Source organism: Schistocerca piceifrons, chromosome 1 (assembly GCF_021461385.2).
Source record: "Schistocerca piceifrons isolate TAMUIC-IGC-003096 chromosome 1, iqSchPice1.1, whole genome shotgun sequence".
Taxonomy (NCBI): Eukaryota; Metazoa; Arthropoda; class Insecta; order Orthoptera; family Acrididae; genus Schistocerca; species Schistocerca piceifrons.
In genome coordinates, this window is record NC_060138.1 from 677928066 (window position 1) to 677950881 (window position 22816).

General features: G+C 38.6%; 2 protein-coding genes across 3 annotated transcripts in view; one reads left to right on the top strand and one right to left on the bottom strand.

The window, feature by feature from the left end:
- Positions 1 to 2899, bottom strand: part of LOC124709160 (SEC14-like protein 1) — a 222414-nt gene extending 219515 nt beyond the window's left edge. For both annotated transcript variants that reach the window (XM_047240820.1, XM_047240821.1), the window contains exon 1: positions 2725 to 2899. In XM_047240820.1, the coding sequence (XP_047096776.1) occupies positions 2725 to 2787 (63 nt within the window). In that variant the 5' untranslated portion in view covers positions 2788 to 2899. The remainder of the gene's footprint in view (positions 1 to 2724) is intronic.
- Positions 2900 to 18007: 15108 nt separating this feature from the next.
- On the top strand, positions 18008 to 22274 carry LOC124796344 (PHD finger-like domain-containing protein 5A). Its single transcript, XM_047260486.1, has 3 exons — positions 18008 to 18193; positions 21669 to 21859; positions 22067 to 22274. The coding sequence occupies exons 1-3, from the start codon at positions 18142 to 18144 to the stop codon at positions 22154 to 22156; spliced, it is 333 nt and encodes a 110-aa protein (XP_047116442.1). The 5' UTR covers positions 18008 to 18141; the 3' UTR covers positions 22157 to 22274.
- The last annotated feature ends 542 nt before the right edge of the window (positions 22275 to 22816 follow it).

Below are 22816 nucleotides of genomic sequence, written 5' to 3' on the forward strand. Positions count from 1 at the left end.
GGAAAGGCCTTTACTTTGCGACTGCCTAACTTCGCGCACTTTGGCTATACGGGCAACTGTTGACTTTACCGACAAACCAACATTTATGCTGCAGATATGGCGATATTCTAAGCAAAGCCGCAACTCTAGCACGGGTCACAAAGCCGTCACTTTTGATGACCATGGGGCAAGTTTTCAAATTTAAAGTAACAGATGAGCCAGTGAGATTATGTATCAAGTAATGTTACGGGCTTACCACATAACACAAGAAAAACGTTGCAGAAATATGAACCCATTCACCCACACTCTAGTCTTTGTGGAGTCAATGATTTCCATCGCTTGAAATTCCGAATAATTCCATCTCTAGAACAAGTCGCTTCGTGAATTTTATTCTACCCCACCTATCTTATTTCGCCGCAATTTAACGTCAACTGCGAATGTGTTTTAGCTACTAGCAAGTAGCAAAGGCTTTCGTAAATTAAAACTTGATATTTCAGTCAATGACAGGAAAAACCCATATTCGTCTTACAGTACACCAAATGGTTCAAATGGCTCTGAGCACTATGCGACTTAACTTCTGAGATTATCAGTCGCCTATAACTACTTAAATCTAACTAACCTAAGGATATCACACACATCCATGCCCGAGGCAGGATTCTAACCTGCGACCGTAGCGGCCGCTCGGTTCCAGACTGTAGCGCCTAGTACACCAAATTCACAATAATTTTTTTACTACAATTGTCTCATTTAGTTGGCATAATACAATTACGGAAGAGTATGCGTCATCTCTCTCATTAGGTGATAAAATGTATGATAAGAGGGCACATCGTCACTATAACGTGTGTTCATCCTCCAAAAGTAATGATGAACCTCACGGACAAATACCATGTCATTTTTTGGTCCACCAGTTTACGTGCATTCTTCACTGGGCAGCAATTCACTGGCCAACTGAAATGTACACTTCTTGCTACGTTATGCACGTTTATTACAGATGAAGTTATCTTCCACACAACGTACTGGAATCGCAAAAAAAAAAATTATGCTGCGATGTCAAAGTGGAACAGTGCTGAATGTCTATAAATCTTATTGTAATTAAATACAACAGGCCTACGCCGTAAAGTCTGCATCATTGCTGAAATAGAAATTACACATTAAAAAAGTAAAACAAAAATACAGATTTTTTTCTTGTACCACACATACACTGAAAAATGCCTACTGTGCCCAAGAGTTGTGGCGGCAAAGTGTGCTCGCTGTCATGATTAGACATTGCAAATGTTGCACTAATCGAAAGAAAGCTTTGCAAAGAGCTTAAAAATCTGGTTTCCCACCATTTGTGTGGACTGTATGAAAGACATAGTATACAACGTTAAAACAATGAACCAATTGTTTTTCACCGTATTAAAAATTGCCACAAAACATGAGACACCTACAATTGAGGGAAAACAGTGAAATAGGGGGAGGGGACTAACAGTATGTCGAGTTGTTCCCCAGAACTTACAGTGAGTACGATCAAACTGTTGACATAATAATATTCTCGGCTCAGCCTAGAGAGTAGTCGCGGACGTAGGATAAAGAGCCCAAAAACAGACGACAAACAAGAAATATTCATGGTTAAATTAAGATTTCCTGTAGGGAAAACTTAAACCTGTTAATTACGGATTTCGAAGGATGCTCACACAGCTGGCAATAGTTTGGGCTGTATCTTACACCTAATGATAGATCCCGACTTCCAGTGGATACTGGCCTACTCTTTCTTCCGCATTCGTAGGAGTTCCATATTTTCGCAACCCTACTGCGACTTGAATCATTGTTCCGATGAGACAATGGTCGTACGTTTCCTCCGACAGTAAGTCAGCAGCTAGACCTAGGAAAATGTACATTATATTAAATACTGCAATACAGAATTAATGAAATTTTACACTGAAAAATATAGCAGAACTGTTACTAATGCTATAGACACTACGGAATTGACAGGATCCTTCTGGCAAATGCGATCTAAATCAACGAGAAATAACAGACTACAGTAAATTGTAAAGTAAACAAAAGCGACGTGTGGAAGCTGTAACAGCTGTGATAATCCTTTAAATATTCATCTGATAAATTCCAGCAAACACAAGTCACTTCCAAACCGAATATGTAATGACAGATTTGTGAGCTACTGGATAAAACCTACACGCAGTGAAACTACAACGTTTGTTGATTTTAACCTTTGTTATCAACAAACACACCGTAGTTGGAACACTCATACCTTAGACGAATTTGGTTCCATCAAGTAAAGCAAATAATTAAGTTGTACAACATGAGTTTTAAATCTATCTAAAGTTACCTCAGTGCATAGTACTATGATAACTTCATCTCTCAAAAATATCTTCAGACGACAGTGTATAAAGTGTCATCTGTTTGCGCTAGAAAGCAGATTCTAGTGTTGACATCAACATCTGAGTGGATAACAGATAGTTTTTGTATGCATAGACATGTGGTCACAGGTATCACAAAATAAAGAATATCACAAACATCGAATACAGCCACAACTGTCACTCTCAGACCCACACCTAGCTAGATGTTGACAATCGTACCTGACATGCTAGCTTCCCATGCAGAACACACTGTAGATATAGTCATAATTACTGACTGCAGGAAAACTGCAGGTAAAACAATGGTTTTCCAGACAGCATTTACTTTTTGATTACAAGCATAATAGTGGACGCCAAACAGAAACAATTTGACACATATTAGAGTGCTTACCGCCATCACAAGTTCAAACGGATATTTGTAGACGCGCACGGGTGACTGGTACTTCTGAACCATTTTGAAGTCAACTGCTATGAACTTGCGTCAAGGAATCATAAATAAATACAACATAGCATCAGACAACGCACTCTCCTCAACCACTGGTAGCAGACTACAAGGAGAAGGTCTGCGTAACTAAAGCTGTCAAAGATTATAATTCAATGCACTACCGCATGCAACTCTCATATCGATACTCAATGATCGATCTTTACGAATCTCGACAGTGTTACACATTGCATCGAAATACAAAACCTTATCGATACAAGCTATATGCCATTGCCATGGTAAACACTAAACAGTAAACACTAAACAGGACACCGAAAGTAGACAGCACTACAACAGTTTACTGCAAATATACGTGCTTTGTAATTTGAAAACAGATGATTATTTTAGTAATAATTTCTTTTAAGTTGTACGCCCCGCTATCTCAGTATACACAAGTTTTTCCAAAGCGACAGTCGATGTGATTCTAAGACACCTTAGTTATAATGACTAGTAGTAACGTTTGTTAACGATTACAAAAAGGGTAAATACGTGTAAACTCGAGGAAACGATATGTGCGGCTGAAGGAGGGTGGATCATTTTGGAATTACAAGACGTTTATTGTGACCAGGACGTTCATACGTGTTCGTTCTCGAGACTGGAGATTAACAAGAACGTTATAATTGAGCCTGCTTCTCATTTGCAGAACTATGCGAATGTCGTGTCTTCTCCTCGATCGACACAGCACATTATTATTCTCATCGGGATCACACAAACTTCGCTTAGACAAGCAATAGACACACCTTATTTAAGGGTGTAATCGTTAGATATTTAACGAATGCCCGAACATCACTCAGCCTAACTAACAAGTAATAAACAGTGACAAACGTCATTTGAAAGTGAGGAGTAATTAAAAGTTCGTTACTGCTTTTGTCCATACAGATTTAGACATTGATGCCAATAATGGCTTGTAACCATACAGGGATACTGGCATACTGATCACCATCACGGGTCTTGAAATTTTTTGTTTCTTTGTTATGTAAGAGCTATTTGAGTAACTTATGTTTCAATAATATCTGTAATCAGCAAATGATACAAGTGTAATAAAGTCAGATATCACTATATCAACATATTTCTGAGAATTATGAAAACTATTGTTAACAAGTCATTGTTCTGCAGAAAAGCAGTCAAAGACTAAAACATAATATGCGTGATTCTGTTGGGTTTGTGAAACCCTGACGAGCTTTATCATGGCATTGGAAAAGCAGACAGCTTGTGAAAGCATCGCTCATCTGGCATGTATGTTGTGGTCTTCAGTCCTGAGACTGGTTTGATGCAGCTCTCCATGCTAATCTATCCTGTGCAAGCTTCTTCATCTCCCAGTACCTGCTCCAACCTACATCCTTCTGAATCTGTTTAGTGTATTCATTTCTTGGTCTCCCTCTACAATTTTTACCCTCCACGCTGCCCTCCAGTACTAAATTGGTGATCCCTCGATGTCTCAGAACATGTCCTACCAACCGACCCCTTCTTCTAGTCAAGTTGTGCCACAAGCTCCTCTTCTCCCCAATTCTATTCAATACCTCCTCGTTAGTTAAGTGATCAATCCATCTAATCTTCAGCATTCTTCTGTAGCACCACATTTCGAAAGCTTCTATTCTCTTCTTGTCTAAGCTATTTATCGTCCACGTTTCACTTCCATACATGGCTACACTCCATACAAATACTTTAAGAAACGACTTCCTGACCCTTAAATCAATACTCGATGTTAACAAATTTCTCTTCTTAAGAAACGCTTTCCTTGCCATTGCCAGTCTACATTTTATATCCTCTCTACTTCGACCATCATCAGTTATTTTGCTCCCCAAATAGCAAAACTCCTTTACTACTTTAAGTGTCTCATTTCCTAATCTAATTCCCTCAGCATCACCCGACTTAATTCGACTACATTCCATTATCCTCGTTTTTCTTTTGTTGATGTTCATCTTATACCCTCCTTTCAAGACACTGTCCATTCCGTTCAACTGCTCTTTCAAGTCCTTTGCTGTCTCTGACAGAATTACAATGTCATCGGCAAACCTCAAAGTTTTTATTTCTTCTCCATGGATTTTAATACCTACTCCGAACTGGCATATGAAATAACATTTAATGTTGTCAGCACTGATAACAGCATTTCGATTGGTACTCTGGCCACTCAGTGCTACAGGTCACACAATTTTCTTTTCTTCTTTCCTTTCATTTTCAGAAATATGGTATCATACTTTCTTCCCACAAAGACATCAGTTATGTATCTAAAAAAATCATTGCATTACAACAATATACATATGACCACATGTACAAACAAAAACTCATGAACATCAGTAAAACTAAAAATTCTGTGGTTTTCTTATCAGTTGTAAATGTATTGTCCCCTGCAGTATTTTATGTTTCAGGTTTCATGTATTCACAAAGGGCATGCTTGGTGATGTATCACACTGCCTCAACTTTTTCTTGCATTGTAGCATCATCCGTTTTAACACTAACTTTCTTGTGCTGTAGAGGATTTCATAGTCAAAAATGTATTCTTCCTAGGTTTTGTTGAACTGTCCGTTATGATGTAGAAATTGTCAGAACTGCGTTTACCAGTACCTATCAGATGTATAACATGTAACCAGCTTATTATTATGGGCAGTATTATTTGCCACTGTTAAATCAACAAATTCAGCTCATATTACTGTATCTCTTAGTACTCCGTCTGCAGTGTGTCATGTCAAAGTTAAGAATTCCCTGTGTGAAATCCACATTCTTCCTTTATAAGTATTCAGCCAACATCTTCCTTGACACAGTTAAGTATTATTTTTTTGTAGAGAAGCAGAAGTGCCCAAAGTTTGTTAGATCTGAAGCATCAAACCATAGTTTAGTAAGATTACAACATCAACTTTGCACAATATTTCAAGCATTTGGTTTGGCTCAGGATTCAGTTTTTGATTGTAAGCCCAATTGTTTATATTTGTTTGGTTTAAGTTACAGCTCATCTTGTTTCACAGCAATGCTACTTTCCATTAAAAGACTATGGTTATCACCATAGGGAAGTTAACAAACGCGCATATTTACAATTCAATAGTCAGTCAGACTACTGGAAGCAAAGAATGTCTGTGTTAACGCATCTCAGGTGGATGTCAGAGAGGATACTTTGTCAGAGGTTGTAGATTTGTAATGTTTTTTAACTGGTTCACAGTCTGCAGTCCCCACATAGCCCAATGAGCACTGTTCAGTGTCTGAGCGCAAGTTGTGGACAAAGCTTGCGGTAATGTTTGTTGGTTGGTGCAGTACAGTGAACAAGGTCGAGTGTGAATGGGTAATAATTGAGGACTCAAGCTGGTTTCAAACAGCGAATGGAGACTTAGAGGGTTGTTGTGCAGTAAAATAGTAAATGTAATTGGATAGATGAAAAATCTATTAACCAAGCAGCAGCAGAACACACACATAAAAGAAGGTTATAATCAGGCAAGTTTTCAGAGCCAGTGTCTACTTTATCAGGCAGATTGGTTGAGGAAGAAGGAAGAGGGATGAAGGAAAAGGACATCTAGGAAAAGGGGTAGTAGTAAGGCTCCCCTGACCTGGGGTTCTGGAAGAATTTCCCAAAATCTACCCCCTTTTCCTAGACCTCTCCAGTCCTTTTCCTTCACCCCTCTTACTTCCTCCTCAACCTTTCTGCCTGAGGAAGGTGCCACTGGCTCCGACAGCTTGCCTAATTATAACCTTCTTTCATGTGTGTGTTCTGCTGCTGTTTGATGAGTAGCTTTTTAACTATCCAGTTACGTTATTTTGTCAATCAATCAATTGATTTCATTGTTAAAATAATAAATGTGTTGTCTCCCCTTTGGAAAAATGTATGTGGTCCGAAATATGGGGGCTGCAGTGCTCTCCGTATGGTGTCGTCTCTTAACATAACACAGTCACAATGTGAGAAGACGTTTTGCGTGGAAACTTTTGGTAGGGTGTGTGATGTGGTGGTGGTTTGTGGACCGTGCAATGTGTTTTCATACTCTGCTGACTAGTTCTGGTAACCCTGAAGCATTTGGTGGTTCAACAAATTCTTCCGGAAGATGTAAAGGTTCACCGTAGAAGACTCTGGCTAGTGCTTCCTGCAAGCTCTCTTTGAAGGTACTGTGTACACCCAAAAAGTCTGTCACACCTTGTCTCCATGGCATATTAAAGCTGCGTCCAGAGTGCAATGACCCTGCTCTGCCAACCTGTTGCTTTGGGGGTAGTAAATGGTAGTGCAAAAGCACATGATGCCATGAAGCCAGCAGAGTTCCATGAGAGGGCCAACTCAGATTGATAGCCCTGGTCAGTGTCAATTACACCCAGGCAACAAAATCTAGAAATTCACAACAGTAAGAATGCTTTAGCTGTTGATTCTCTGGTAGTGTCAGCCAGTGTGCTGCCTCCACCCAGCATGTCACACAGTCAGTTATTGACAGAATGTATTTATAACAATTTGACTCCAGAATGGGCCCGAGCAGGTGTAAGTGAGCAAGTTCTAGTCTGTAAATGTTTTTTAATACCAGTCACAAACTTTGTTGACTATTGTATTACTTATTTATTTAGCAACATGTTTCGAGGGAAAACCTCATTTTTGGGCTAAATGGCATTACAAAAACAATTTTACCATAAGGCCATACTGATGTTACAAAGTCTTTTTGTAAATTCTGTGGTTATCTGTGTTCTTCTGATGTGGCAGACTCGTTGTGATGTGCAGAGGTGTTTCCATTTCTGTGGCTCTCTTGGCTTTCTTGGTCACTGTTCACAAATTTTCACTAATGTAACAGTAACTTGTAAACACAAAAACAAATCTGTAGTGCTTTATCAGTGCTTTGGAATGTGTACTAATTTACAGCTTATATGCATGTGCTTTCTTGAGATGGCTTTCATTAAATCGAAAAAGTTATCATACTTTTCTGGAGTAAAGTGATATTTTAGAATGTCTTCATCTGGATCTTGATAAATGTTTTCCTTGCACTTATTTTCACTTGAACTGTCTCTTAAAAAGGACAATCTCTGGCTCTGCAAGTAAATCAACAACACACATGATAGTTTGGTGTTGATATGAGAAAACAGCTCTAAACATTTTTGATCACTGTATAACAAATATTAACTAAAATTTATCCATAATGTAGATTAATACAGTTAGAAGAATATGGCATTTTCACATTGTGCAAGCATTTCAGAATTATATTCAAGCCAATCAACAAGATCTTCATCCATTTTTTTCCCTGTATTTATAACCCTTCCAGCTGAAACCTATCTTGAAGAAATTTGGTTTCAGGTAGGTAGAAATTTATTGAGAGTGGAATGAAAGCACACTCTACACTCTTGTAACTACTAACACCCTAGTAACTAAACAAGGTAGTTATTTATTTGTGACAGTAGTGTTTTGTGGAAGGTAGCTCACATACACTTGACACAAACACAACACGTCCATGATTTGCAAGAAAATCTGGTTAGGAAACCAGCAATAAAAAATTTGACATTTCTATAATGTCAGTACATCAGTTCTATTGGTAGGGCCCTTACTTTCTGTATCAAAAGATGATGTTATTATGGAATAAATGACCACATGCCAATTCATAAATTTACCTCTTTAGAAATAACCCTCCACGTGCCCCATTCTTCTTTGAAAATGATCTGAACATATGATATAGCTTTATGTTCCAAATGCTCTTACTTTGCTTCTCATCTTCAGCTACAGTACTACTTTGAATCTTTCACTGCATTCTTCTAAAATCAAAGTAAATCAGTTTAAAAAGATAAAAGTGACCACAAAACAACACATTAAATTGGTAAGAAGTCCACAAAATTAATTTAGAAATTTGACATTACAATATCTGGAAAAGCACACAGAATGCAAAATATATGATTGTTATAAATGCATCCTGCAGAATATAACAAGTAACAGTATTGTACAGCATTAGAAAAGCAATAAAATCATAGCCTCTGTGTAGCATGGAAACAAGTGAAGTACTCAACTGTAAAAAATAATATAAACCACAACATGTAAGAAACAAAATGTTCACTGAGAAAGAGTTTTAAAATTATATAGTAACAGGCATGAGTTTGAAAGACAACATTGACGGTATTCTGTAAGAGACCATAAAACATTATTTCAACTCCATTGCCCACACTCTTTCAAAAGTTATTTAATGTGATAACAATTCCAACAAAACTAAAAGTCAAAAGGAAATGTGCCCAATATTACGTAAACTAAGGGAAAGGCAACCACAATAGTAGACAATTGTGTGGCACAAGAAACACACAACAGAAACAGTACTGTGTGTTCCTATGTGCCGCACATCAGTTCACTTATAGATGAGTGGTGGCCTTTCCCTATTTTACATATTATTTCATACAGAAATTTCCAGTGCATTATAGGTGTCCAGATTCAGACCCCTATGGTTTTCAGAGTTGATCCAGTAAGGGCACCGTGAGAAGGATCAGTTGATGCTTGAGAGTGTCAAGGAAACATCATTCACAACAAAACATTTATTTATCAAAAGTAAAGGATTGTCTTCTGCAGGTGCTGGCAGCTCCATTTGGCCAACCGAGTGCAGATCCAGTCAGCAGAAGTGAGCGTGCATTACTGGCAATTCTGCTGTGTCGTGGAAGCCTTGTATGGCAGCCGTTACATCATGGGTCAACCATTCTGTCATGGGTCAGTCGATGGTCCACAGGTGCTGGCAGGTGTGGCACTCCCTGGAAGTGGTGGACAGCATCCTATGTGGACTGATCTTCAAAGTGATCTTGTTGAAGATGTGCACCTGGGAGACTTGCCCTCTAGCCCAGTCTGAAGTACTCTTTGACAGAGGCCAGCAGCATCAGTGTTGGCTGCAGGAATGGAGCAGGCAGCAGCAGGACACCCCCTCTTGGTGGCAGACAGTGTACAGCTTACTGGGCCTGCTGGTCAAGCCTCCAGCACACCAGCAGACTGATGGTGGTCCCTATACCCTGTCAGTGAGACTCTGAAGTTGACACTGCAGCTTGCAGTGGCAGAGTATCGACAGCGAGACTTGCACGATTGTAGACAATCAGCCACACAAAAGAGTCAACTGACATAGCCTCCCCTGTACCACAGGACTGCTACAACTGAGAGTGGGTAAGACATAGTATTTATGCTGGTGGTTTCCGTGCCCTCTTATGTGGTGGGGGTAGCAGTGACATAGTGTGTAAGAGTTTTCTTGTGTAGTCAACTTTCCTAGTGGCTTCATAACTTCATCTTTCATAACATCATTCTTCCCAACTCCATATGTGAATAGAACAGGAAAGAACCCTAACAACTGGTACAATGTGATATACATTTCACAGTGCTTTGCAGAGTATAGATGTAGATGTGGATACCTACAAAGATGTCAGCAATGACAGTTTTTGAGGATGAGTTACCATTTTTTGGAAGTTCACAGCAGAAATTAAGTTGATAAATAATGTAACCAACCGAAATGAAATTTGATAAGAAGAGTTCTTATACAAATAAATATTAAAATTACCATCATCCAATAACAGTCACCACTGTTCTGCCTAAACAGCAGAAGCATTGATTAAAGATAGAATTATGGACTAAACATCCTAAAAGAAGCACAACCGGGGTTTAGAAAGGGGAGAGCCAGTAATACTGCAGTGACAAACTTTGTAACGTACATTAACTGAGGCCCTGGACCATCAAAGGAAGGCATCTATTGTATACTTAGACCTTTCAAAAGCTTTTGGTAAATTCTTTATAGAAAAACTGGACTGGTATGGCATAAGAGCAAAAGCTATGGATATTATAAAAACCTTAGCTGAAAACAGACAATAGTGTGTTGAAATAAAACATAAATCCAGAAATACAGAGAAAAATGTCTACTCTGATATTCTGCAGGTAAAATATGCAGTGGCTCAGGGTTCAGTACCATGACCTGTGTCCTTTACCTTGTATATAAATGATACTCCCCCCTTCAGTAAATGGAAAAATGATTATGTATGCTGATGACACAACCATACTAATAAGCATTAACTCGGTGAAGAACTTGGAAGAGGAGAACATGCAAATGGTAGAATGGTATTTTTGAGAGAATTATTTATTGATCAACAGGAAGAAAACAATGTGTACAAAATTTGAAACAAACAGAACCAACAGCTCAGAGAACTTTATTCTGAGCATTGAGGGTGCAGACTTAGAAGAAATTGTCAATAATAGACTTCTGAGAATAGAAGTGGACAAATTTCTGACATGGGAAAACCCCATTGATAAGATATGTCAAAAATATGTACAAATATCCTCTTAATGAGAAAAATGTGCTATACGATGGACCAGAAACCTTGCTAAAAATGTACTTTGGACTTATCTTCCCATACATATTGCACTGTATACCAATATGGGGAGGAGCAGCAGATGTACACATTCAGAGAATTTTAAAACTTCAAAAGAAAGCCGTAAGATGGATAGCAAAACTAATACCACAGGAGTCTTGCAAAAGCATATTCAAAGAATTTAAAATATTAACTGCACAAAGTTTGTACAAGTATGAGATAATACTCCTTTTAATGGTAAATTGTACACCACCTTTGAAAAGAGATTTTCATGGCAAGAACTGGAGAGAATTAGCATATCTGCTGCAAAAGAGTGAAAATGACAGATAGAGACCCTTCAAATGCAGGAAGCTAATTTTATAACAGACAGCCATTCAGCTTAAAGGAACTGAGCACCTCCAAAAGAAAACTAAAGGAACATTTCATCTCTGGGTGTTTGGATTACAGTGAGGGAGTACTTGCAAGCAAATCCACAGGAAAAATGTAAATATAAAGTTGGAAATGGAGTAAAACAATTCCTTTTTCATGTGGAAATAAATTTACTGAAAGAATCAAAATGAAAACAAAGTGCAGTGCTGAAAATATATGAAAGGACATATAGGCTAAGTGTATTTGATGCAAAAATGATTTAATGAGCTTCCACTCTGTATGAATGTCTAAATTTTCTTTAGTATGGATAAACATACATGATCTAAAAAAACTGGTTTTCAGTATTTGTAAATGTAATTTAGTATTTTCAGTGATATGGAAAAAACTGCTCAAGTGTTTGGGATCCGTACCAGATATGCCTACCAGGGGATATTGAACGTATACAGAGAAAGGGCAGCACGGATGGTCAGAGCTTTGTTTACTCCATGGGAGACTGTCACAGAGATACTAAATGAACTGAAGTGGAAGACTCTTAAAGATAGACATAAACTATCCCGTGAAAGTCTATTAACAAAGTTTCAAGAACTTATTTCAAATGATGACTCTAGGATTATACTACTAGCACCTAGTATGGCTCACACAGGAATCGTGAAGATAAAATCAGAATAATTACTGAATCCACAGAGGCATTCAAACAATCATTCTTCCCATGTTCCATATGTGAATGGAACAGGAAGAAACCCTAATAACTGGTACAATGGAATGTACTTGCTACCATGCCCCTCACAGTGGTTTGCAGAGTAGAGTTGTAGATATAGACATATAACTTTGTTTACTTTCCTTAAGTATCCAATGCTGTTGTGTAAATTAATGCACACTGTTAGTATCTATCATCACAGTGTATTGCTATTGATTATCTGTTAACATTATATAAAAGTAGTTGTAATGTATCAGTGACAAATTTCTAAGCAATTTGTTTACTGTCTGCAAAACAGGCAACATGACATATCTAATATCATTGTGAAATATAATATATGGACAAAAAACTATAACTATAACTTTGTTTTTCATTGTTAAATAGACGAATGGAACTTAAGGTAATTTATGAACAGATTGAAAGTTCCTGCAGGTGCTCAGCGTGAACTTACTATTATAAAGGACTTATTATGAAATGTTCTTAAAAGCATAACAATTCCTGAAGAATGAAACAACATCTCCTTTCTCCACTCCTTCTTTACAGAATAACACTTAATGTAGATATACCAATGGTCACATGATATTGAGAGAGGCAAACTACATCAATAAAGTTTGTCAACTATAATTTATCAATCCAAATAAGTGACCCATTAAGTTCATTCTTCAATCCTTAAATATTGACAGTCTGTCAGAAAAAGTGGCATTTTAAATTGGCCAAAATATAATTGGGTGGAGATAAAGTTTATGGCTAGTTGAGAAATATCAATTTAAGGATGTATGCTTAAGTTATGTTGTTTACTTTCTTTCTCAAAATCAATTTTTTTTTAAGTCTGTCATAGTCTTGAACTTGCCCTCCCAGCTCTTTCTCATTATTTTATGACTTTCGCTCTTCTCATACCATGTGTTCTAAATGGCTAAGTTGTTTCACACACAGAAATACATTAGGTTCTCTCCTTCCAGGGGTCTGTTCCCATAACCATGAGGACTGATGATATTTTCACATCCTAGTCTGTTTACCAAATTGAATATTCAGGTCACCCATAAGGATGATGTTCTCCTCCGGTATTTGTTCTTCAAGTTCATTAAGGAACTGCTCTTTCTCATCTGTGGTGCATCCTATCTGTGTTGCATGTACTTGCAAAACAGTATGCTATATATTACCAGCTCTTAGTCTCATCTGGATGATCCTGTCACTCGCGTATTTGACATCTTTCTGTATGTCTATGCCCTTATGGAGGACGAGGTCGACCCCATTTTTGGATTCTACTACTACTACTACTACTGCTACTACTACTCCAGTATAGCACATATCCATTTCTCAGTGATTTCTTCCCACAGCTTTTCCACTTTAGAGTCATTCAATCCCATCATCCTGAGCTTACGCCATACATTCTTCACGTTTGTTGGTGAGAGTGAGGATATTGAGTGTACCAATATTCAGTCATTCCTTTCTGGGAGGATTTTGTGTCTTCCAGTATCTTCAATGAGCATCTGGCATTTGTTCATCATTATTTCAAGTGGTACTGGAAGAACTGTCATGTCTTGTGTTTAATTCATTCTTCCATCTGGGGCTTGGTTTGGGTTTGAAAACAGTATATATTTGCTCAGCTGCTGACTTGCTCGGACTTCTTTTTTTTCAATCTCACCTACTGACAGAATTAACAGGAACCACACCAGTGTGTGACTCTGCACCCATATGAACATCTATTCCACAAAAGCAGAAAACAAATTAAAAGTATTTGAAAGTAAAATCTTGAGGAAAATATTGGTGTCATGTTGTTGTTGTCATCGTCTTCAGTCCAAAGACTTGTTTGCTGAAGGTGTCCATACTAGGCTGCTTTGTGCCCCTTCTCTGCCTAGCTACTACAACCTCCAAAAAATTGAAACTGCTGATTGTATACAATTCATGGTCTCCCTCAACAAGTTTTATCCTCCACACTTCCCTCCATTACCAAATTAGCCATCTTTGTGCTTCAGGATGTGTCCTGCCAACCTATACTAGTTTAGTTGCAGTACAAAGAGCTTTTACTTCTTGCACAATTGAGTACGTCTTCATTGTTTATCATACCTGCCTATCAAATTTTTAGTGTTGTACTGTTTAACACCATCTTTTAAAAGATTCTTTTCTTATTTTGTCTGTACTGTTTATCATTCCTGTTTCAGACCCATACAAGGCTATTTTTAGAAAAGACTTAAACTTACATTTCCATTAAGAAATTTCTAGTTTTCTGGAATGCTCTTCTAGCTATAGCCAATCTACATTTTATAATCTCTTTACACCTGTCATCGTCAGTTATTCAACAACCCAAATAACAAAATCCTTAAGAGACCCTTGAGAGACATATATAATGATGGTCTGATAATACTATGTAATGATGTTTACATAAAAACATATAGTAGCAAAGAATAAAGCCAATAGATCACAATGTTTTGGGCATTTCATTAGAGCACTACCAAACAGGACCATCAAGAGAGTGACAAAAGAGCTTATCATTGGAAGATGACTTTTTAAATGCTCATGTAAAAGACATATATGAGATAACACGGAAAAATAAAGACAGCATAGAGACTGGAATATTAGATGTGAATATACTGTTAGTGTGAAGTGTCACAGTATCCTTCAGTCTGCAGTGAAATACCTTCACAGCTTGTTATAGGCCTTTTACTAATAATGTAACAATAGTACACTAATTAGACATATTTATGCCAGAGAGGCAATCATCAGGGTTCTGTAACCAAAATTTCCCGTAATCAGATGAGGTGCATCACCAACGTAGGATCTCAAAAATAATTGAAGTTTCATTGCTGCAAATATTATTATTAAAACAGTTTAATATTATGATAATAAATTGTGGGTTACCTAATCTTATGCATGAAGAAGTTTTCTGATTTTCTCATCATTATCATGTGACATGATATATTCAATGTGGAACCGTTGTGCAATCTTTATTGTGGCATTTTTATGATATATGGAAATTGATTTGTGAAACGTTCTTCTCATTACCTAGTTATTGGTAAAATAAGGAACACCAATGGGGACTGCATACTTTCAGTATTTATTTGCAATGCCAATTTGTAAAACCTGTAATAGGCCAATACTGAACCAACAAGCAGTAATATTGTCAATACTGTGACTGGGTAACACGATGTCAAACATCCAATACAAATTTTTTTTTTTTTTTTTTTCCTTTATTGAATTTCAATTCCCCCCGAAGGGGGCGGGCTGGCAGCAGCTTAGGACGCCGCTCTGCAGCCTACAGGTTTTCTGACAAAGAGCAGGAGAATAAATAATAATAAAAAACAGGCGATAAAATCGGGGACTCATTGAGTAACAAGGTGAAAAGAAAATGGGGAAATGAAAACAAACAACAGAGGGATGATGAAGCGAATAAAAATACATACGGAGCAGACAGGGGAAACAATAGACAATTAAAAAAAACACGGCGACAGTCTGGATTCTGTTCGCAAAGTATATAAAACGCACACCCAGCGACAGCATGGTTTCTGTTCGCAACACAACACTGAATAGTCACTAGAACACAGCACGAAAAAGTCGGCAAAGGTGACACCACAGTCGAGAGCAGGTGGGGGGAAACTGAACAGGAGATGGGAAAACAAAAAGGGGGGGAAAGGAGAGTAAAAGCGAAAGGGGGGGGGGGGCAACCGGGAAAGGAGCTGATGGAGGATGAGGACCCATAAGAGGGGTGGGGGGCAGACGCGACAGGGAGGGGGGTAGGCAGAGGAGGGGAATACAAAAGGACTGGGGGGGAGAAGGGAGGTAGGGAGAGGTGTAGTGGGGAGGAAACAGGACGGAAGGGGGGGGAAGAGGGAGCCCAGGGAAAGGACAGAGGAAAGGAGGGGGAGGGAGGATCAGAGTTGATAGGAAGGATAAATGGAGGGAGAGAGGGCATCATCCGGGAGGGGGAGTTGACGGAAGCCACCTTGGGAAAGGAGATGGAGGGTGTAGAGATGGAGGGTAGGGGGGACACAACGGTGAAGACGGGGCAGGGGGCGAGGATGGGAGAGGAGAGGAGCAACCAGGGGGTGAGGGGGTTCAAGACGGCGGGAGGTGTAGAGGATGCGGATATGTTCGAGGAAGAGGAGCAGATGGGGGAAAGGAATGAGATCATAGAGGAGCCGCGTGGGGGACGGGAGGCGGATACGGAAGGCGAGGCGGAGTGCATGACGCTCAAGGATCTGGAGGGACTGATAGAATTTGGGGGGGGGGGGGCAGATATCCAGGCAGGACTGGCATAGGAAGGATAAATGGAGGGAGAGAGGGCATCATCCGGGAGGGGGAGTTGACGGAAGCCACCTTGGGAAAGGAGATGGAGGGTGTAGAGATGGAGGGTAGGGGGGACACAACGGTGAAGACGGGGCAGGGGGCGAGGATGGGAGAGGAGAGGAGCAACCAGGGGGTGAGGGGGTTCAAGACGGCGGGAGGTGTAGAGGATGCGGATATGTTCGAGGAAGAGGAGCAGATGGGGGAAAGGAATGAGATCATAGAGGAGCCGCGTGGGGGACGGGAGGCGGATACGGAAGGCGAGGCGGAGTGCATGACGCTCAAGGATCTGGAGGGACTGATAGAATTTGGGGGGGGCAGATATCCAGGCAGGACTGGCATAACAGAGGATGGACGGATTAAGGATTTGTAGGTGTGGAGGATGGTAGAGGGGTGCAACCCCCATGTCCGGCCAGAGAGGAGTTTGAGGAGGCGGAGGCGGTTGTGGGCTTTGGATTGGATGGATCGGAGATGAGGGATCCAGGTGAGGTGACGGTCAATGGTGAGGCCAAGGTAGGTGAGGGTGGGGGTGAGAAAGGACAGGACGTGCGCAGACAGTAAGGGAGAAATCCAGGAGCCGGAAGGAGCGAGTGGTACGACCTACGATGATTGCCTGGGTCTTGGAAGGATTGAGTTTCAGGAGCCATTGGTTACACCATGCAGCAAAAAGGTCAAGGTGATTCTGGAGAAGGCGTTGGGACCGTTGGAGGGTAGGAGCGAGGGCGAGGAATGCGGTGTCATCAGCATATTGCAAGAGGTGCACTGGAGGGGGGGGGGGGGGGTTGGGGCATATCTGCTGTGTACAGGAGGTAGAGGAGAGGGGAGAGGACAGAGCCCTGGGGCACACCGGCAGAGGGGTAGAAGGTGCGGGAATTGGCATGATGGATGGTAACGTAGGAGGGGCGGCGGGAGAGGAAGGAGGCCACCAGACGGATGTAGTTGATAGGAAGGGCGTAGGTTTGGAGTTTAAACAGGAGACCGGGATGCCAGACACGGTCGTAGGCCTTTTCAAGGTCAAGTGAGACAAAAATGGCGGAGCGACGGGAGTTAAGCTGGAGGATCAAATACAAAGTGTGTGTCGCTATTATATTGGCTGTAACAACGGAAAACAACAATAAATGTGGAAATTTCTCAGAAAAATGCTGGAGACAAGGAGCAACTCTTCGTATGGTAGTTTCCTTACTGAAGCGAGAATCACGTTCCCGAAAGATTTCATAACTATTTTCGGACCAATCCTGCATCGTACGATAAAAAGTAATGTCGATAGAAAACAAACTATTTTAATGAGGGATCAATCGCTGTCGGCGAGAGAAGAGTAACTTCGAGATTTCTGGCAACAGGCAGGTCATCCGAAATTCTTGGAAGTGCATCTTCAACAGAACTAGCAGTATTGTACGGAAAACTGTATTTTATCTGCCTGACAAACAAATGTTCAGATATTTAACGTAAAACATTTTTTACGTTTTGCCTCAAATTTCCCCTTAATTTCCAAAGATAATAAGACAGTCGGAACTCCAAGGTGAATTCAATCCTTCGCAGAGTTTTATCTTGACGTAACCGATTGAATATCTTTGAATTGTTTAGTACTTCGACCTGTGTTTACTATGTTGTCAGTTGTTTTACGTTTGAGATTTGTAACACATTTGTAGAAGTTGAATTGTGTGCTGGGATTTGTACAGTTTGTACCTCAGTTTGGAAACGAAGAGTAACGCTTAATAATGGCTAAACATCATCCAGATTTGATATTTTGCCGAAAACAGCCTGGCGTCGGTAAGCTTAATAGAGTGATAATTATTTATTGTTGTCCAACACTTTTTTTATAGTGAAACATTGTTAAACTTAATATTTAACAGAGCGCAGTGTTTTGCTGTGGTTCCTCTCACCCCAAGAAGTCATTATTGTTTGCTGTCTCATTTAATATTTAGAAAATAAAATTAGCAGAAATTATAGTGATTGTGAGAGGGAAGGGTAAACTTGCTGAGATGATAGCAAAATCATTGGGGGGGGGGGGGGCACTGAAACTCAGAGAATACTTTTTTAGGCTAAGATTAGAATCCAGTCATCCTACATTGATTGAAATTAAGCTTAATGAAAAGTTCAGACAGGCAGGTATTAGTGATGTGAAAATATCACAAGATTCTTATAACAGTACAGTGAAAAATAATGTTAGTATGTCACATAAAAGCACAGTAAAAAATAATGTTAATATATTGCATCAGAATATCAGAGGATTAAAAAAAAAGGTAGATGAGCTTCTTGTTCGTATAGAAGATTTAGATATACTATGCCTGTCTGAACATCATATAGTCACAGGTATCGAAATGGTAATTGTAGATGGATATAAGCTTTCAGCACATGTAAGTAGAGACACTAGGCCTATGGAGAGAGGAGGAGTTGCCGTATAAGTTAAAATCCGTCATAGTGTGAAAAATTTGGAAACTAAAAAATTTTGCGTAGAGCAACACATAGAAGCATGTGCATGTGAGCTTAAACTAAATAAATGTACTTTTATAATTGTAGCTGTATATAGGTCCCCATTGGGAAATTTTCAACTATTTTTGAAGAACTTGGATTCTATGTTGTGCTACCCGTCAGACAAAGGAAAGCAAATTATTGTCTTTGGGGATTTCAGCGTAGATTTTCTGAAAGAGTCAGATAGAAAGCTTGACCTTAAAGTATTACTGGGTTCTTTCAATTTGACATCAGTTATTGATTTTCCTACTTGGGTGGTACAGGAAAGCAGCACACTGATAGATAACGTTTTCATAGACCAAGATAAATTCAATCAAATAAAAATTTTCCTGTTAAGAATGGTCTGTCACAATGCACAGCTACAGTATATGATATAACTCCATACAGTAATGCAAAACGATCCTCCAAAATAGTGTGTTCCACTAACGATTGAACACTTCAAAATTTTAGGGAAACTTTGCAACATTTAGACTGGGATGAGGTGTACAGGGAACATGATGCTAATTTAAAGTTTAACTTATTTCATGATACCATTGTGAGTATATGTGAAAACAGTTTCCCTAAGAAAACAGTGAAATATAATTGTAAGAAACCATGTAAAAAGCCATGGCTTACTAAAGGGATAAAAATATCTTGTAAACAGAAAAGGCAAATGCATTTTATAGCTAGGAGTAGTAATGATCCCGAAACAATGAAACATTAAAAAAACTGCTCCACTGCATTAAGAAAAGTTATTAAAAAGTCCAGAAGTATGTGCATTATGTCTGAGATTAGCAGATCTGACAAAATTAAAACAATTTGGAATATTGTGATAAGGGAAACAGGGCAGCCGAGAGCACAGGAAGATTGTATTTCTATCAAATACAATGAAAAGTTTGTTAACAAGAAGTTAGAAGTAGAAAACATTTTTAATAATCTTTTTTAAGTGTTGTTGAGAAAATGGGTTCCAGCTATTCATTAGAAAATGTAAGGCAGTATATGGGAGAGGCAGTACCTATGCAATTTGATAAAACTGAAATTCAACCCACTTCTTCTACTGAAATTAGGGAAACAATAAATTCACTCAAAAGTAAAAGCTCAAATGGAATTGATGGCATTTCCAACAGAGTTCTAAAAGATTGTTCTCAACAAGTAAGTAGGATTCTTAGCCACACATGAAGTAGCTCACCGAAACAGGGAATTTTTCCAGACAGACTGAAATATGCTATTGTTAAACCATTGCATAAGAAAGGGGATAGATCTGATGCTAACAAGTACCACCCAATCGCGCTTCTGACAGCTTTATCCAAAATTCTTGAAAAAGCAATGTATTCAAAAGTAGCATCACATATTTGTAAAAATGAAGTACTAACAAAATGTCAGTTTGGTTTTCAGAAAGGCTTTTCAACAGAAAATGCTATATATGCTTTCACTGATCAAATATTAAATGCAATGAATAACCAAACATCACCCATCAGGATATTTTGTGATCTCTCAAAGGCTTTTGATTGTGTGAATCCTGAAATTTTTCTAGATAAGCTTCAGTATTGTGGCGTGAGTGGGGCAGTGCACAAATGGTTTAATTCATACTTAACTGGAAGAATGCAGATTGTTGAAATTAACAGTAGAGAGAGACTACAAAATCCAGCAGAGTTCTCTTATCACACCCAAGAAGCAAGAAACAGCTGAGGAAATTACAAATAATGTCTTTCAGAAAATTATTGAGTGGTTCTCTGCAAATAGACTCTCACTAAATTTTGAGAAAACACAGTTTATACAATTATGTACAGTAAATGGCATAACACCATTGATAAATATAGACTATGAACAGAAGTCTCTTGCTAAGGTAGAATACTCAAAATTTCTGGGTGTGTGCATTGATGAGAAATTGAAATGGAAGAAACACATCGATGATCTGCTACTTATGCTATTAGGGTTATTGCAAATTTTGGTGATAAACATATCAGTAAATTAGCCTACTGTGCCTATTTTCATTCATGCTTTCATATGGCATCTTATTTTTGGGCAATTCATCACTAAGAGAGTAAGTATTCATTGCACAAAAGCATGTAATCGGAATAATAGCTGGAGCCCACGCAAGATCACCTTGCAGACGTTTCTTTAAGGAACTTGGGATATTCACAGTACCTTCGCGATACATATATTTGCTTATGAAATTTGTCATTAATAACCCATCCCAATTCAAAAATAACAGCGAAGTGCATAGCTACAACACTAGAAGAAAGAATGATATTCACTATTCTGGATTAAATCTCACTTTGGCACAAAAAGGGGTGAAGTATGCTGCCACAAAAATCTTTGGTCATTTGCCAAATAGTATTAAAAGTCTGACAGATAGCCAACCAACATTTAAAAGCAAATTAAAAGAATTTCTGAATGACAACTCCTTCTACTCAATAGATGAATTATGAATTTTTAGATATGAAGTAGTAACTTAAAGTGACATGTTCCACATCATTACGAAATGTCACATTCATGATCTATGGAACAAGGATTAATGTATGGATGTATGTAGTTGAAACACTTAACAGCGTTGTCATTCGGCGTCACAGGTATTATCATCATGAAGTAGAAAATTTCACTGAGGCCTATTTATGTATAATGTTAATTTGAAACCATAGCTTACGGAGATAGTCTTTTTTAAAAAGTTAAAACATAAGGAAATAAAATTGAGCCCATGTAGATTTTTTTCTAGTTACATTTACTTTCGTGGTAGAGCAATGTGGTTAAGTCCTAATGAAGGGTAGTTGTATTGTTGGTTTTTATTCCTTAGCTATTGGACGCTTGTGTGAAAAATGTGATGGGAAGTGCGTTATTTGTGACTCCTACGTGCGGCCCTGTACACTGGTGCGTATTTGTGACGAGTGTAACTACGGGTCCTACCAAGGCCGATGTGTGATTTGTGGAGGACCTGGGGTTTCTGATGCTTATTACTGCAAGGAATGTACGATACAGGAAAAAGATGTAAGTTAATTGTAATTATTGTCATGGACAAACTTTAAAATAATTAGGCCTACATCATTGTGTTAACATTTTGATTGTCTTGAAATGTTAACAGATAGTAACATATAGGGCCTATGTCTTGAAATGTTAACAGATAGTAACATATAGGGCCTAATGTACAATAACTATAGGAAGGAGTCTAATGAATAATTTGTTCTGATTTTACAGAGAGATGGCTGCCCCAAAATAGTTAATCTGGGCAGTTCGAAGACTGATTTGTTCTATGAACGGAAAAAGTATGGCTTTAAGAGAAGATGAAATGTGGAACGTAACAGTTTTGGGCACTGTCTGAAATGGAGTATGATGTATGTTTTGCTGTATTTAATGTATTTTTTGTTTGATGTTTTGTGTAAATAAATTGACAAATTCAACAGTATATTTTATAGAAATATTTAATGTGTAAGATAAATGGGGCACACTGGGAACCCTGCTCATTTTAATGTTAATGAGAGCTGTGTGTGTGTTTAAAATGAGGCAGACAACATCTGATTATGGAATTTGTTTTTTGAAAGTGATGGAGCACAGTTGTTCCACTTGTTAAAGTATAATGTGGATTTGAGATTACTCGACTGTCATGTTTCCTTAGATTGCAATGTAACAAATTTGCTAATGTAACACTAACTTTTTTAAGAGACTAGTAGGAGGTTGAGCACCCATGAAGGGAATCAAGTTTGGGAGTACTTCCTATATGATCATCTCCAACTTTTGTTTCGATGGGAAGCTTTTGGTTGTGAAAAACCTGTGGATGAGGTTAAAATAATTAACTTTAAATACTCTCAAGTATTTGCAAGCTGCAGTTGTATTCAGAGTTTGGGAGATTTTTAAAAATTTGTAGCACTGTAATTGTGTATTTGCTAATATATGTACTCATTATCTATCTTTAATCATAACCGAGGGATAATGCAAATCTGAAATTGG

Coding starts and splice junctions, on each gene's coding strand:
- LOC124796344 (XM_047260486.1), top strand. CDS start 18,142: ATGGCTAAACATCATCCAGATTTGATATTTTGCCGAAAACAGCCTGGC. Junction 18,194..21,668: donor CCGAAAACAGCCTGGCGTCG/GTAAGCTTAATA, acceptor TTTATTCCTTAG/CTATTGGACGCTTGTGTGAA. Junction 21,860..22,066: donor GTACGATACAGGAAAAAGAT/GTAAGTTAATTG, acceptor CTGATTTTACAG/AGAGATGGCTGCCCCAAAAT.